Source organism: Dendroctonus ponderosae, unplaced genomic scaffold (genome assembly GCF_020466585.1).
Source record: "Dendroctonus ponderosae isolate FM_Combo_2020 unplaced genomic scaffold, Dpon_F_20191213v2 Dpon_F_20191213_6, whole genome shotgun sequence".
In the NCBI taxonomy this organism is placed as follows: domain Eukaryota; kingdom Metazoa; phylum Arthropoda; class Insecta; order Coleoptera; family Curculionidae; genus Dendroctonus; species Dendroctonus ponderosae.
Genome location: NW_026018814.1, coordinates 8,427,761 through 8,441,666, shown reverse-complemented (window position 1 = coordinate 8,441,666; position 13,906 = coordinate 8,427,761). Strand labels below are relative to the sequence as shown.

The following is a 13,906-nucleotide window of genomic DNA, read 5'->3' as shown; positions in this document are numbered from 1 at the left end:
CATTACCAAATTTACAATTGTTGCTGCTATGGGAGAACCCATTGTTACTCCATATATCTGTGAATAGAACTTGTTTTCGTACTGGAAATATGTGGATATTAAACGCAAATCTACCGCCTCAATAAATTCTTTTTCGGGTAATTTTTTTTTCGGGGTTTGCTTAATAATACGATTTTGAAAATCAATTGATGCCTATCAGTAGTACCTAATGAGCGGGGATGGAATGGAAGACCTGCCCTCTTTAACTTAATCAGGAAAAAGATACTAGATACTAGTGTCGATAAATCCAAAATTTCTCCATCGTGTTTACCGACAAGTCTCAAATTTGGCAGGAAAAATCATTTTTAGAACATTTGGTTTGCAAAACATTTTCCTTTTAAACTACAGGGCGGTCATAATATCCATTCCATTTGTGTTTTTTTAAGCTCAAAAAGCTCACCTTTTTAAGTGGAATACCCCATAAATTGTTACCGTGCTTGGGGTTCACTAACCCTGTATTGTGGGTTTAATAAACACAACCCAGGTTTTAACCGACATTAATCGCACTACTATTTACCCTTGATTGAACAGCTTGTTTACTAACTAAAATACGTCGCGCTGCTTTCTATGGCCGTTGAGCAATACTCGAATATTCTGGATCAATTATGGAACATTGATGAGTAAATCTTGGCTTGAGAAGTTAAAGGTAGTATTTTCCATGAATCGAATTTTCTAACGTTCATGCTGTTATTGAAGATACCGGTAAGTAGAAGAGTGAAAAGGTTTAATTAGAGATTGATCTCGCTCTTCGTTGGTGATGAGCGAGACTCGTCTTGATCTTGATCTTGCAAAAAATGCACGACTAAGACTAAGACTGTATTTGATTTGCAAGACCAAGACCAAGACTATAAAATGAAGTTTATTGTGTATGTTTGTACATTAACTAAATTCTGTATGCAAGAACAAGACCGTGTCCTGCAAGACCAAGACTTTTTGTAGTCTCAAGTCTCATCAAGACGGTAATCCGATACTGAACCGCATCAAATCGAAACTTGTAGATCTTAAATAAGATGAATAAGAAAAATGGACCGTTTTAAAAGCTTAACCGAAAACTTTAAATGAGAAACGTGAAAAGCTCTAAGCAAGTGTCACATAAATAAAACAATACGTACTTAACATGTGATTGATTCCAGATGTTTTCCCTTTTCTTTCAGATTAACTAAATCGGGGGTAGCTGATATAAATATTTGCAAAATAAAGTTAGTTGTCGATATTTCCTACGCATAATTGCTTATTGATCGACATAATTAATGGTTTGTGATTTTCTGTTTGTCCAAGTACAAGCTGAGTTTGTCTCATAGAATAGCCCTTTTGACTGTAGCTGAATAGGGTGTTCCGTAAATATGTTATAATATTTTAACAGCGTGTTCTCCTAGTCATTTTAGAGGGGGGTCTTCCTGAGATTTTTTTAAATTTGAGGTCTCATTTTTGAAATATTTGATCTCCAAAATGGCGAAAAATATTAGCTTCTGTTGTTTTCCTTTAAAAAAGTTAAACATAGAAACTTGAATTTTGGTACACATTATAAACTAATTGAGTGTCATTCTATGGTAGTGTTTTGTAGTTCAGTTTACTCTTATACAGGGTAGAAATGTGGAACTCCTACTTTTGTTTTGTTCAGAACTTTTTTGTGTGCACAATCAACATAATTTTTTTAATTACTACAAGTTATTTATCAACTTTTTTACCTCTCATTGTTTTTTCTTAAGGGCACTAGTTTGCCCGCAAAAAATTAAATCGTTTCGGCTTGGTTAAAACTCGCCTCCTAGACCTCCCGATCTAAACGCGTTCGATTTTTACTTCTGGGGCCATTTGAGAAATACGGTTCATTCAACAGAAGTGAATACAATCGAATAACTTTAGGAAAGAATATTTAATATTTCTAGAGAAATAAGAACTTCAGTGCAAACTTTACGGTCCGTAAATTTTAATTTCATTCAAAGACTGCTGCTAAGTTAACATTAGAATGGTTATTTAAATTTCATTTTGCTTGTTTATATCGTTGCGCATATTGTTACCATGTTTTTACCAAGTAACATTTATTCAAACTTAATAATTGTAATCTGAACCAAAATACACAATTTATTAAAATAATTTAGGTTGTTAGTAATCAACTAATAATGCGTACCAAAATTGTTATATGAAAACGTTATTAAATTTTTAAAATTAACTTAATTACTTACAGATTTTGAGAACGGCAACGAAAACGATTTTATTTTTTGCGGGCAACCTAGTGGTCTTAGGAAAAAACAATAAGAGATAAAAAAGTTGGTAAATAGTAATTAACAAGATTGTGTCGAGAAAAGTTTAAGTGGACACAAAAAAGTTCTGAACAATACAAAAGTTGGGTTCTACATTTCTACTCTGTATAAAAGCAAACTGAACCACGAAACACTACCATAGAATGGCACTCAATTAGCTTATAATGTATACCAAAATTTTCTATGTTTAACCGTTTTAAAGGCAAACAACGAAAACTAATATTTTCCACCAGTTTGGAAATCAAATACTTAACTCAACAACGAAACCTCAAATTAGGAAAATTCTCAGGAAGACCCCCTTCTTCAATGACTAAAAGAACACGCGCCGTTAGAATATTTTAACATATTTACGGAACACCCTATATATTTCAATTATGTAGTATTTAATTATAATTTCCTTAATATCAATTTATCTTTCTTTAGTATCTATTTATCATTTGCAAACGTTTAATTGGTTTTGCTCAATACCCGTCTAAGACGAAATGGGTACTATTGAAGTGAATATATCTTACCCTATACAGGATGTTCTATGAAAATAGGCTGCTATAACTTGAAAAATACAATCCAAGACTATGTACGCAAGAAYAGACAAGAWTTGCACGGTCTTCGYCTTGGTCTTGCTTTGCTCATCACTACTCTTCATAACTGAAAAACTCATGGAAACTCCYAAATATTTTCTATTAAAKTGCGTTTTTCAGCKWAYTTTMGCTTGGGAATCATATTATGAGCCGAATTGAAGGATTTTTGGTTTTAACAAATCGSTGTTGCCCAACGACCATTCGCTTCGAWTCAGTATTCGAAWARGCCTGGAWWCTCCCAGAAATTTACTTTWAMGTGTGAYTTWCCACYCTTAAAGCAGAGCATTTTCTCTTTCGAGTGAACTTTTGGGACGGATTGTGGGATTTTTGGCTTTTTCTGRTAWAATTTTTGAAAAATATGTGTTTKCCAACGGCMAATCSCCYTGCCTTAGTAACTGAACAAAATACTRGAAAYTCTSGGAAATTTCCTATTAAAGTGAGTTTTTCCACACTTAAAGCCCCRGACTTYTTCTTTYGAGTTATATTMTGGGCCGTAYTGAGAAATTKTTRGTTTTTCYTTGGCGAATWTTTGAAAAATCCGTGTTGTCCAACGACCCATCGCTTCATTTGAGGATCTKAAAAAATCCTGAAAACTCCCAAAAATGTCCTGCTAAAGTGAGGCTTTCTTCATTTAAAGCTACAGATTGCCTCTTTCGAGTRATATTCAGGGCAGGCTTGAGAAAGTTTCATTATTTTATTTATCTCATTATAAAACCATCGTTATTTATTGGTCAATAAATCGGGRAAAAGTGCGGTATCAAAGATAGCGCGAAATCACGGACCGACTTAGGAACACAATCCACTTTTCTTAGAGYSGGTTAATTTRAACGACAAGTTTTTCGCTTGGAATGAACGAAAATCGGCAACRCAATCCGAAAATATTCGATTGCGACAATGAACACTTTGCAGATGTTTTCCTGTTCTAAAAAAACATAACACAGTTTGTCGGTGGTCCGGATCAGGTGTTTCCTATCCTCCTCGTTCCTCTGCTCAGAAAAAAACCCCAGAAAAACTTAAAACAACATAACCCGAGACACGGTATTGAATTTCGTGCGAAAGCCACACACAGACCCGCCAGAACCTCGAAATTATCAGAACGTTGTTGATCTAATATCGTGTGACTTTTCGAATGGGATTTTCGAAAATGAATCTCGTATCAATATGTACTTACTTCACATAGTCGCGTTTGCAGTAAGTTTTGCCGTCCTTAACAAAGCATGTGCAGCTCTCATCCAGAAACATGTGGCATTCCTGGCATTTCAGGCAGGCAGCATGCCATTCCAGATCAGGTGCCACTCGTAGTATGTATTGGTCGTGAATTTGACTACCGCACCCCATGCAATGGCTTAAACGGCGTGGCTTTTCTGCAATCAGACAAAACAAAGGTCAACATTTGTTAAATGGAGTCCAACAAGCAAATAATCGTCAACAAAGTCCATCTGGATCATTCAGAAAACCGTCGAGCAACGTTTGTTGTTCTGAGGTTTGCAACTGTTGTTGACCGATAAAAATGCCCTTAATAGATTCCCATCAATTTTCTAATGACGATTTAACTAAATTGAGCAATTTAAACCAATTACTGAAACATCGTAATAGTATGCCAGATACCGGTCGCTGCAAGTAAAGTATAGATCCACTTTTTTTCATAAATTATTTTATGGCTTTATAAATACGCTAAATTGCCCTTTAATAAGCTCGCCACACTTGTGCGGATTTACTTGGCAAGAATAAACAGCTTTTAATTGAAACATACGAGTTGAAAATCTTATTAGAATATTGAATTGGAAATTTTTTTGCGTCGCTTGATTTTATTAGACCGTTTTCAGCGCGAGTTGCACTATGGTGTAATGTAAAGAATAGAATATTTTAAATCGCGTCTTTTAAGAAGAAAAAAAATTGCTCAAGCACGGCAACTTTAATTCTATTAATTGATTTCTTGTAAATTACGTCATACTGATTTTTTTTCAAAAATTCGACTAACTGCATAGAAGAATTTTAAATAACCCATTGATCGCAAACCAATATATTTTTGATGTAATGGTTTTCTCTAACTACTTATTTAATATACATATTTTTTATATGATATGATGCATATTTTTCTCTACAAATTTGGTAACACCACTCTTTGGTCACAAATGAGTTTTTTACTGTTCGGTAGTTTGGGTTACATTTTTTTAAACTTCAAAACTGTGCGTTTATTGCCTATATTAATAAGCGAAAATTGGTCAAAACCCACGTTAGATGCTGCTCTTTAATCAACTAGCTAAATTTTTGATCTAAGCTCTCGTATATTGACTTTAACTGATATTTATCGAAGAGTATGTAGGTACTAAAGACAATAAAAGCAAAACTTTTTATATAAGTTAACAAAAAGAAATAACTTAATTCTATATAGGTTAACAAAAAAAAAACAAGAAAATAATATTAAGAAGTTAAAAATTTGAGAATGACAATGTAAATTAACTCAAGTTGCAGCTTCGCTGAGTCCAAAGTTATCATTCGGTTTGATCAATACAGCTTCAATCTAAAGTCGCAAAGTTCACAATACAGATATATTCTTTACTTAAGATGTGTAATTTTCTTAATAATCTCTTTAATAACACAGTTTATTAGTGGCGTTTTTTGGCAGAAATTAGGTTTTCCACCATTTTTGCTCGTTAAAATTGTCAACTTTTCCATAAGATAACAAAGGACGCCTACTGTCTGCACTCCAAACACCTCCCACCCACAATGCATACTCTACACTATAACAAGTTGCCAATTTCTCGTTTTGGGGGCAAAATCTGCCTAAATTTCTCAAAAAAAAAACAGGCATTAACAAAAAGGTATCTACATGCGATTTTAAAAAAGCCCATATTAACCGAAACCAGCTCAAATATCACCAAAAGTATGAAAAAGAAGTCAAGTGTAAACAAAATATCAATTAAAAATAACAAGCAAATAACCTGTATCAACCCAAATATCAAATATACACGTGGCAAATGCGCTAACATTTTCGAATGACGATGACATCAGTGTGACAGACAGCGTAAACGTGTTGGATTTCTTTGTTAACTTATGAAAAATAGTGAATTTTAATGAGTGAAAAGTGATCGAAATCCGCATGTACAAGAAACACCACTGAGAAAAGTTGTTAGTGAAAGCGATTATCTACAAGGTAAGCACATTTTTAACATTGAACGTGCGAGGGATGTAACTTTGAAAACTACAAAGAATTCTTCAATTGGAGCACAGGAATATGGTTTTGTTGCAAATTGTATCAATTGAACTTTATAAAATGTTCTTAAATCCGACGGGAATCATAGGCGTGACACTCGGGCTCTAAATATGCGAAAGTTACCACTTTTGTGTCAATGTCTTAATATGGTTTTTCAAATTGCAAAAACTTTGATAACGAAAAAGGGATATTCTAGATTTGCATGATACTTTTTTACCATGTAAAACATGTAAAAAACCCTTACACAAAAAACATACTAAAACCATTTTTCTCAATTTTCACTTTTTAAACATTTTCGCCCATTTAATTCTGTGCCCTAAATCACCATCAGTATGCAAAATATCAACTATAACTTCAAATACAATAAAGTAAAGAAATTAAACCCATTACTGTTGCCAGCATACAATTTTTGCTTCAAAGTTTGACAAAGTGAGACATTTTGGGGCTTCTACATGAAGCGTTTTGACCAAACGCTTATGTATGTAAGCATAGGTACGGAAATGCTTTCTTTTCGGCCGGTTTTCGGGATTAACTTCATAATATTTTTGTCGATGATCGAAATACCACTTGACACGCAACAAATGAAAAGACAGAGCGACGAAAATACCGAGAAGATTAGCCTCCGGTGTTCGCTGCGTCAAATATCGGGTAACAAACGTTGATTTTCCGAGAATTAGGCACAATAGATAGTAAATTAGATAATAGAGTCGAGTGAACACAGAGCCACCGGTGGCAAACCAAACATTAGCCATTCTTGTGTAGTGTATTCATCGACGTAATAAATAACCAAAAATACCCTGTCAATAATGAACAGAAACATCCAGCAGCCAAATCCTCTTAGAAAAGCCCCTGAGATAGTGAAAAGCTATGAAGATGAGCCTACTTCGAGAGATGAGCGTCTGTAGCAGGCCGGCTGCCGATAAGAGCGGCGCCATGGGCCCCAAAGAATGCACCAGCATGGAGCTTTTAGTCGGGGATTATACAACCTGATTACTTTGGGGATATTAAAAATACCACATAACGATAATAATTTGAATAGCTTCATTAACGTCAGCTAACAGATTTGTGAAATTCCGCGGCACGTTTAAATTGGCGGCGGCCTCAACGTTGACCGGATCTGAGATCTAGTGATTTTCCTTCAATTAGCACTTATTAGATGGGATACATTAATGTTGTTATTAGCCGTAAATTTTGTCACCAATTGAGTCTTAATTCTACACAGGGTGGCTTAGTTTCGGACATCATAGTTATTTGTATGTATAAGTAGTTATAGTCTGCCCAAGCTGTTTGGCAGTGATGCAATTATTGTGATTCTTTTTATATTATTTGTCCATCGAGCAACACAGAAATTGATGTTATGTACGTATGTCTTTCATCAATTTGTTACAATTCGCGGAAGTATATAAGAATATTACCATTATTGATTTTATTTCAATATCAAAAGGCGAGTGTTCGAAGTTTCTGTGAATTTTTCTAGTTATCATTTCAATTTACCGATACATTTTTTATTTGTGTGTGTGTGTGTGATTTTGCGTTTTATTCGCGTTATTGATTGTTAATATTCTAGTATCTAGCAGAGGTCTACATAATATTGCTTTGCATATTTTAGTGGCAGTTTTTTCTATCATACTTTTTTTGTCTCTTGGTTCCTTAGGTATTGGAAGAGTATTTTTCGTTTAGTGAAACTTTTCAATATATTTCGTTCGTGTTTAGTGGGTTTCAAATCATTTTTGGTCACGATAATTCCTCGGTAGGTATATGTTATCTTCCTTTGGATGTGAAGATAATGCGGGCACTCATTTTGCTATTTATCTTAACCTACTTTTTGCTTCTATTAGTTTGGCTCAATTTGTCGAGCAAATGTACAGAGTGATTCAATTCCCAGATGTAAAAGAACTTACCACTAATTAACACTCTATAGAAATGTCAATATGAACGTATATTTAAAATTGCTTCTTCATCTTCGTTTGCAGGCTACATGGAGTTCAAATTAGACATTGTATTTCTTTGGTCACTCTTGCAGTTTTTCAAATATTGACGTCAGATTGAGAAGGTACGAATGATTATAAACACTTTGAATAATTTAATTTTACTTTATTCACGGTAAGTGATAAGCGTTTATTGCGCTAATTGCACATTAATGAACTATTTTACTCACAAAATATTTGAAGACCTTTCGTCTCTTTGAATATCGGATTCAAATTTGATCCTCCTGTGCATGTATAGATTTTTAGCCATACAACTTTATAGATACTTTTAGTTCATGAGATTTCATATGAGTAACGTAGACACAATGAACACTGTCAATGTGAGAGTTTATTAATATTTTAATATTTCACATCGTTGCACTCAAAGACGCTTTAATGGCCAAGGAGGCCATAAAATACCGAAGCTTTTAACTTTTATGAACTGTAAGTAACTACGCATTTATTTCAAATCACATTTACAATTATTCCAATGGTATTCTTGGTTTTGGAAATTCTAATGGGTTGGTCGTTTATACCTACGAGTATTTGAGGATGGACTAAACTGGATCCAAAATTCGATCCTATCCAAAACCCGACATAATTAAATTAAAGCTTTTTTTGGATAAGTTTTGTCCACCGCCTTGCTTGGCCGGGCTTGCGTCCTTTCAATTCCTTTTCAATAAAAACCTGAAAGTTTTGCGTAAATGGTAAGCCGATATGTAAGGAACTTGTAACCCTCCAAGTAGGTGTATGTTTTGTTGATTTACCTGTAATGCGGCAATAGTGATTATTTACTTAATTTAATGATTGTGGCCTTCCATTCCACTTTACTGCGCATTTTTCTTCTGTGCTCAATTTGCCAATCACGAACATTTTTGGTGAGGACATGAACTTTAAACAATTCCCACTGAAATGTTTGCCTAATTTTCTATGTATTTCTTTCTGGGCTAGTGTTTGATTGAAAATACTTAAGCCCGGCCCTTTTTTGAATTTGTTTTTGTACTTTGATTGCTTATTTAGTAGGCTCATTTTCCAAAAACAGTATCTCTAGCCTACTTTCGTTCAAACTTGAATATTGCTAACGCTCCTGAAAGTGGTGAAAGTTTGCTGGCGATTTATCATTTGGAAATCCTCAAATCAACATGAATTTATTTATAAGATACATGGATTTCGTGGTTAGAAATGACCTTATGCTGATACGTTATTGAATGCATAATAAAGACGAAATCGCAGTTGCGGAAGGTCTGCAGTAAACGATTGCAATTTTCGATGGTAATTTATTAATTAGGGTTTCATTTTAAGTGGGACGCTAATAGCGCCATAAGGTGACATCGATACGGGTCGAAATTGTCCAATTAAAACGTAGGACTTTATGGGAATTGATGATTTTAAAAATATACAAATCTGAGTTCGAGTGCGAGGCAAAAAATGCATAAAGTATATTCTACTAGCCTTTCATTGATTTGTGGATAAGCATTTTTCCTGATAGCACTAATTTTCTTATTGCTAACTAGGATTGAAAAACCGTTTCGTTCTAAAATTGTATAGACTTTTAACGTGGAAATCGACAGGCAAAAGGGTTGAGGATTTTTTAAAATGACCCAAATTTTATTGACCAGGTAAGCTTTGTTTTACGCACATGTGAATGTCAGCACCAAAAACCAACAAAGTGTAATAAATCAATATCCATTGTCAGCTTGGAAATTTAGTAAACCCTAAACCGGCGGTTAAACGGAGATGACGGCCAATTTCTCACCTTCGTTTCCGTGCCTATTTCTTGAAACTGGTGGATTTTTTGAACTTTGAGACCGCTGAGGAAAATAATTTACTCCTGGATGTTTGGCAAGCATCAGGTGTTTGCATCTTCCCAGATGGTTGATTTGTCAATCAAGAATTTTGCAGGCACAGTTTAGGTTTATTTGCATAGATCGGGGTTAGACGAAACTTTAAACAAGGACTTGTAGACAAACTCTTGTAAACACCCGTTATTATTCATTAATTTATCCCACACCACGTAAAAAGTCGATTTCTGATTTGCCTAAACAAAAATTTTCACAAACGTGTACGGTTTCTTATAAAATTTTATAAGCTTGGTATAAGACCGCGATAAATTGAAATCGACAGACAAAAGGGTGTCAAGTTTTGGCTATTCTTCAAAATGACCCAACTTCTATTGAGGAGGTAAGCTTTGCTTTACGGACATGTGAAAGTGACCAAATACCAATCAATGTGTAGTAAATCAACTTCAATTGCGAGCTTTGACATTTAATACTCCCTAAACTGGCGGTTAAACGGAAATAAAGGAAGAGTTAACGTTTATTTGTTAGTTCCTCGTTATGAAATTCGCATTCAGTGGGTTCTTTTCGGGAGTTCGATCTTGAAATTCATAAAAACCAGACTTTCAAGAACGTACTTATTTTAGTTTTAGACCGCGAACTGCTTCCTGTCTTTAACCGAACGTCACAGTTAAAAATCCTAATTCTATTGGTAATTTTTATAACGCCGTAGTTAGAAAGCTTTTTGCAATTAATTTATTCAGATGTTGTGAACGTAAATTTATTACACACTGTATCTGGATACATATTGAAATTTTCGCCACTAAATCACTCTGAATGTGTGTTTCTGTGTATTCGAATCATTAATTACCTAATAATCTAATAATTACCTGGGCTAAATTTTATTTTTTCTTTTATCTACTAATAGATAATTGCACACATTTACCTTTTTATTTACCATTTATAGTGCCTTTTTACTTTGGTATTTCAAACTTGTATTTAATTTATTCCATAAAACTCGATTTTTTGTGTAATTGTTTATTAATTATCCCATTTAAGTTTAAAGCGACAACCTTTTCGCTTAATTTATTTGCACAAAAAAAAGTAATTTTTGAATCAACATGTTTTGTTGCTTTGGACATTGCAATTTCGTTCTTTATGCTATAAAGTTACGTTTGTTTCATTTCATTATTAAAAACACTAAGTAATAACGTTATAAAAGGGCATAAAAGGAAACATATACAGGATGCTGCGTGGTGAAAGCGTCTAAAAATAAATGAATCAAATTAAATGCCTTCATCAAATGTTGTTCAATAACTTGTATATATATGGTGCTAGTTAGATCATATTTATTAGTCAATTTAAAGACTGTTTTTCCATAATTTGTACATCTTGAAATTGCGAAGAGCGTCGCTATAATGAGTTTCTAATAACTTCAAGACGAAACTCGGGTAGTTGTTAGTTGATTTTTTTTACATCTTTTTATGGGAAACCCTATATTGTGAATTTTAATAGCGAAATTGCTAGACTTATCATTTCTAAAGAAAAATATTACACTTGTCTGATAGTAATAGACCAAACTGTTTGTGAAAAATTTCCAATTTAATCAATGAATGCTTGGTCTGGAAACTTAAGCGAGTGTTCAATTCAGAATGGCATTGTTGTAATCGCCAACAATTTTTTTCTCGAAATCGTCGTTTTGTCCGAATTTCAATTTAAATTGTGGAAATCTTTCAATAGCTTTTAAGTTGAAATGGGAACTTTAACCCAGAAATGTGCAACATTTGACTTATGTATCTACAGGATGTGCCATTTTCGATACTTTTGTATCTCCGTAATTGTGAGTGCAAACAGAACGTATTTATTATAACTGCCAAGTGCTTTTTTAGGCAACAAGTACAATGGTAAAATCAATCAAACATTTTTTGCATTATTAAGATACAGCGGAAAATTTTAAAAATTACCAATGTCAAAATTACTCTGTATTTTCTCAGTTAAAAGATATAGAGACAAGTGTTATATATGAACGTTTATTTATAATGAATGATGTTTTGGGCGTTTTCCGAATAAGTATACGGGGTCCGGTAGAAAAGTTATCGGGTCTGGAATCGACCCGGTTCCTACTGGAATACCCTATATAGTTGATTCTAAAACTACAGCATTTTAAATTATATTTTCAATAATAGACACGCCATGGATGATATCAGTTTGCTGGGCAATTTATTTAAACGTGAGTATGGTTGATTTTTCAAATTAATTTTCGACTATCCTTTATACCTCGATGACCAATTTATGGATGATCTTTTCATGATGTCAAGTGGTCTGTTGTCCCATTTATTGAATACTTTTTCTCCTGTCCATGTTTACATCGCATATGTTCGCAGTATTGATGGCTTTAGTGTTTTGTCTCTATTGACTGTGAGTGAGTTTATTCTCAGTTTCTTTGAAATGTGATGCTCTGGTCACAGTGCGCCGGAAACACTTGAAATATATATATATGTTTGATAAGTGGATTAGGTTGCCTATATGAGGCTGAGTGTTCGAAAAGAGATCACGAAACAGTACCTTGGCCTGCGAGTTTTCCAGATCTAAATGCTCTACATTTATTTTTATCGGAATAGTTCGCATATTATACTTAAGAATATAAATGAAATGAAATGAATGCATGAAATGGATTATGCTTGAAACTTGAGCTTTCAAACGATTTTCGCGGTTTTGGGGTGTCGTTGAAATTTTTTTATCCAGTTTGTGTTCTTTTCATTTAATTGCCGTTAGCTGAAACCTAAATTTGGCTTTGACTTAAAAAATGAAACCATGGCAAGATATTTAAAAGAGATTAAAAAATCGAGAAAATCGGGCTTTTTGTAAATAAATTTAAAGTACCTACGTGAAAACTCACACGCTTCAGATTCATTCTGATGAGTGCAATAAGAAAAGCATTTGAGGTTTGAGTTTACGATTTGCTGTTAAAAAACGAGTTTTTGCGCTGATTTGTACTTGTTTCTGAACTCACTTCACTAACTAGAATTTTAATTTTTAGAACCCTTTGCTCTTCTGTTGTTGATTCATGATTCATAAAAACTTTTTATTTACATTCCAATACTCAATGCAAAGAATAAAGCGCCAGAAGTAGACGTTTTCGCTTCCTCAAGCTGGACACGCGAGCATGTGGCACATTCAACAATGCCGTTTTGATGACATTCCGCACACATGCTTCTTCTATGAGATTCCCAATGTCTGTTGTAAACGAACTCGGCGGTTCGACATCTTCCGGTCCATTGAGGGATCGGCCTCAGTTTCCCTATCTTCCAAGCAAAACAAGTAAAAAGGGTGATTTATGGGCCCCCTGAAGCGTTGTCGAGTCGGCGACAAGCCAAGAGGCGCCGGCGTTTAGGTGTTGGGTGTCCGATGTCGCCCGCATTTTGGGTATTTAGTGTTCCGAGCGTCATCAATCGAATCATTAAGCAAATGTTTGGAAGGAACCCAGTATTTAGTCGATGGGACGTTAAATCGAATCAATAAATTTCCTTCTTCAATAAAAAAAAAATAAACAGAATACTGTCTATGGCAAAGGGTAGCTATACAGTGGGTCCAAGAAGTAATGTGTAGATGTATTTAAAATTCATCCGAATTCTTCCGTGCCTATTAGTAGCAGCAGCGTCCTCAAAAGTTCACTTTCTCTGCAGGCCATAAATTTGATTTTAACATAGGAAATATAAAAGTTTGAGACAAGGAAGCTATGGTCTTATTTAGTTCGAGACAAGGAACATACCTAAGGGAAATGATTCATGTCTAATCAAATTCTAGATCAATTTAAAAAGCAAAAGAAAACAGGCAAATATTGCAGTGGAGATATGGATATGCACACATTAAGATTTAGATTAAAGTAAACACCGGATGAGAGCAAACGTTTTTTTTTGCGCCATTAAAACACGATTTGGTGATTGGAACTCAGAATAAATAGATATTGAACAATACCATCATAGTCCCATAATATGCCTTCCATCACACATTTCTAATTATTTAATGATTAAACGAATTTTAATATAATTATAATCTTAATTAAATT

At 34.1% G+C, this 13,906-nt stretch overlaps 1 protein-coding gene across 3 annotated transcripts in view; it reads right to left on the bottom strand.

Moving 5' to 3' along the window:
* LOC109533969 (insulin gene enhancer protein ISL-1) overlaps positions 1 to 13,906 on the bottom strand; it is a 65,650-nt gene that overhangs the window by 21,884 nt on the left and 29,860 nt on the right. For all 3 annotated transcript variants that reach the window (XM_048667514.1, XM_048667516.1, XM_048667515.1), the window contains one exon: positions 4,050 to 4,242. In XM_048667514.1, the coding sequence (XP_048523471.1) occupies positions 4,050 to 4,242 (193 nt within the window). The remainder of the gene's footprint in view (positions 1 to 4,049; positions 4,243 to 13,906) is intronic.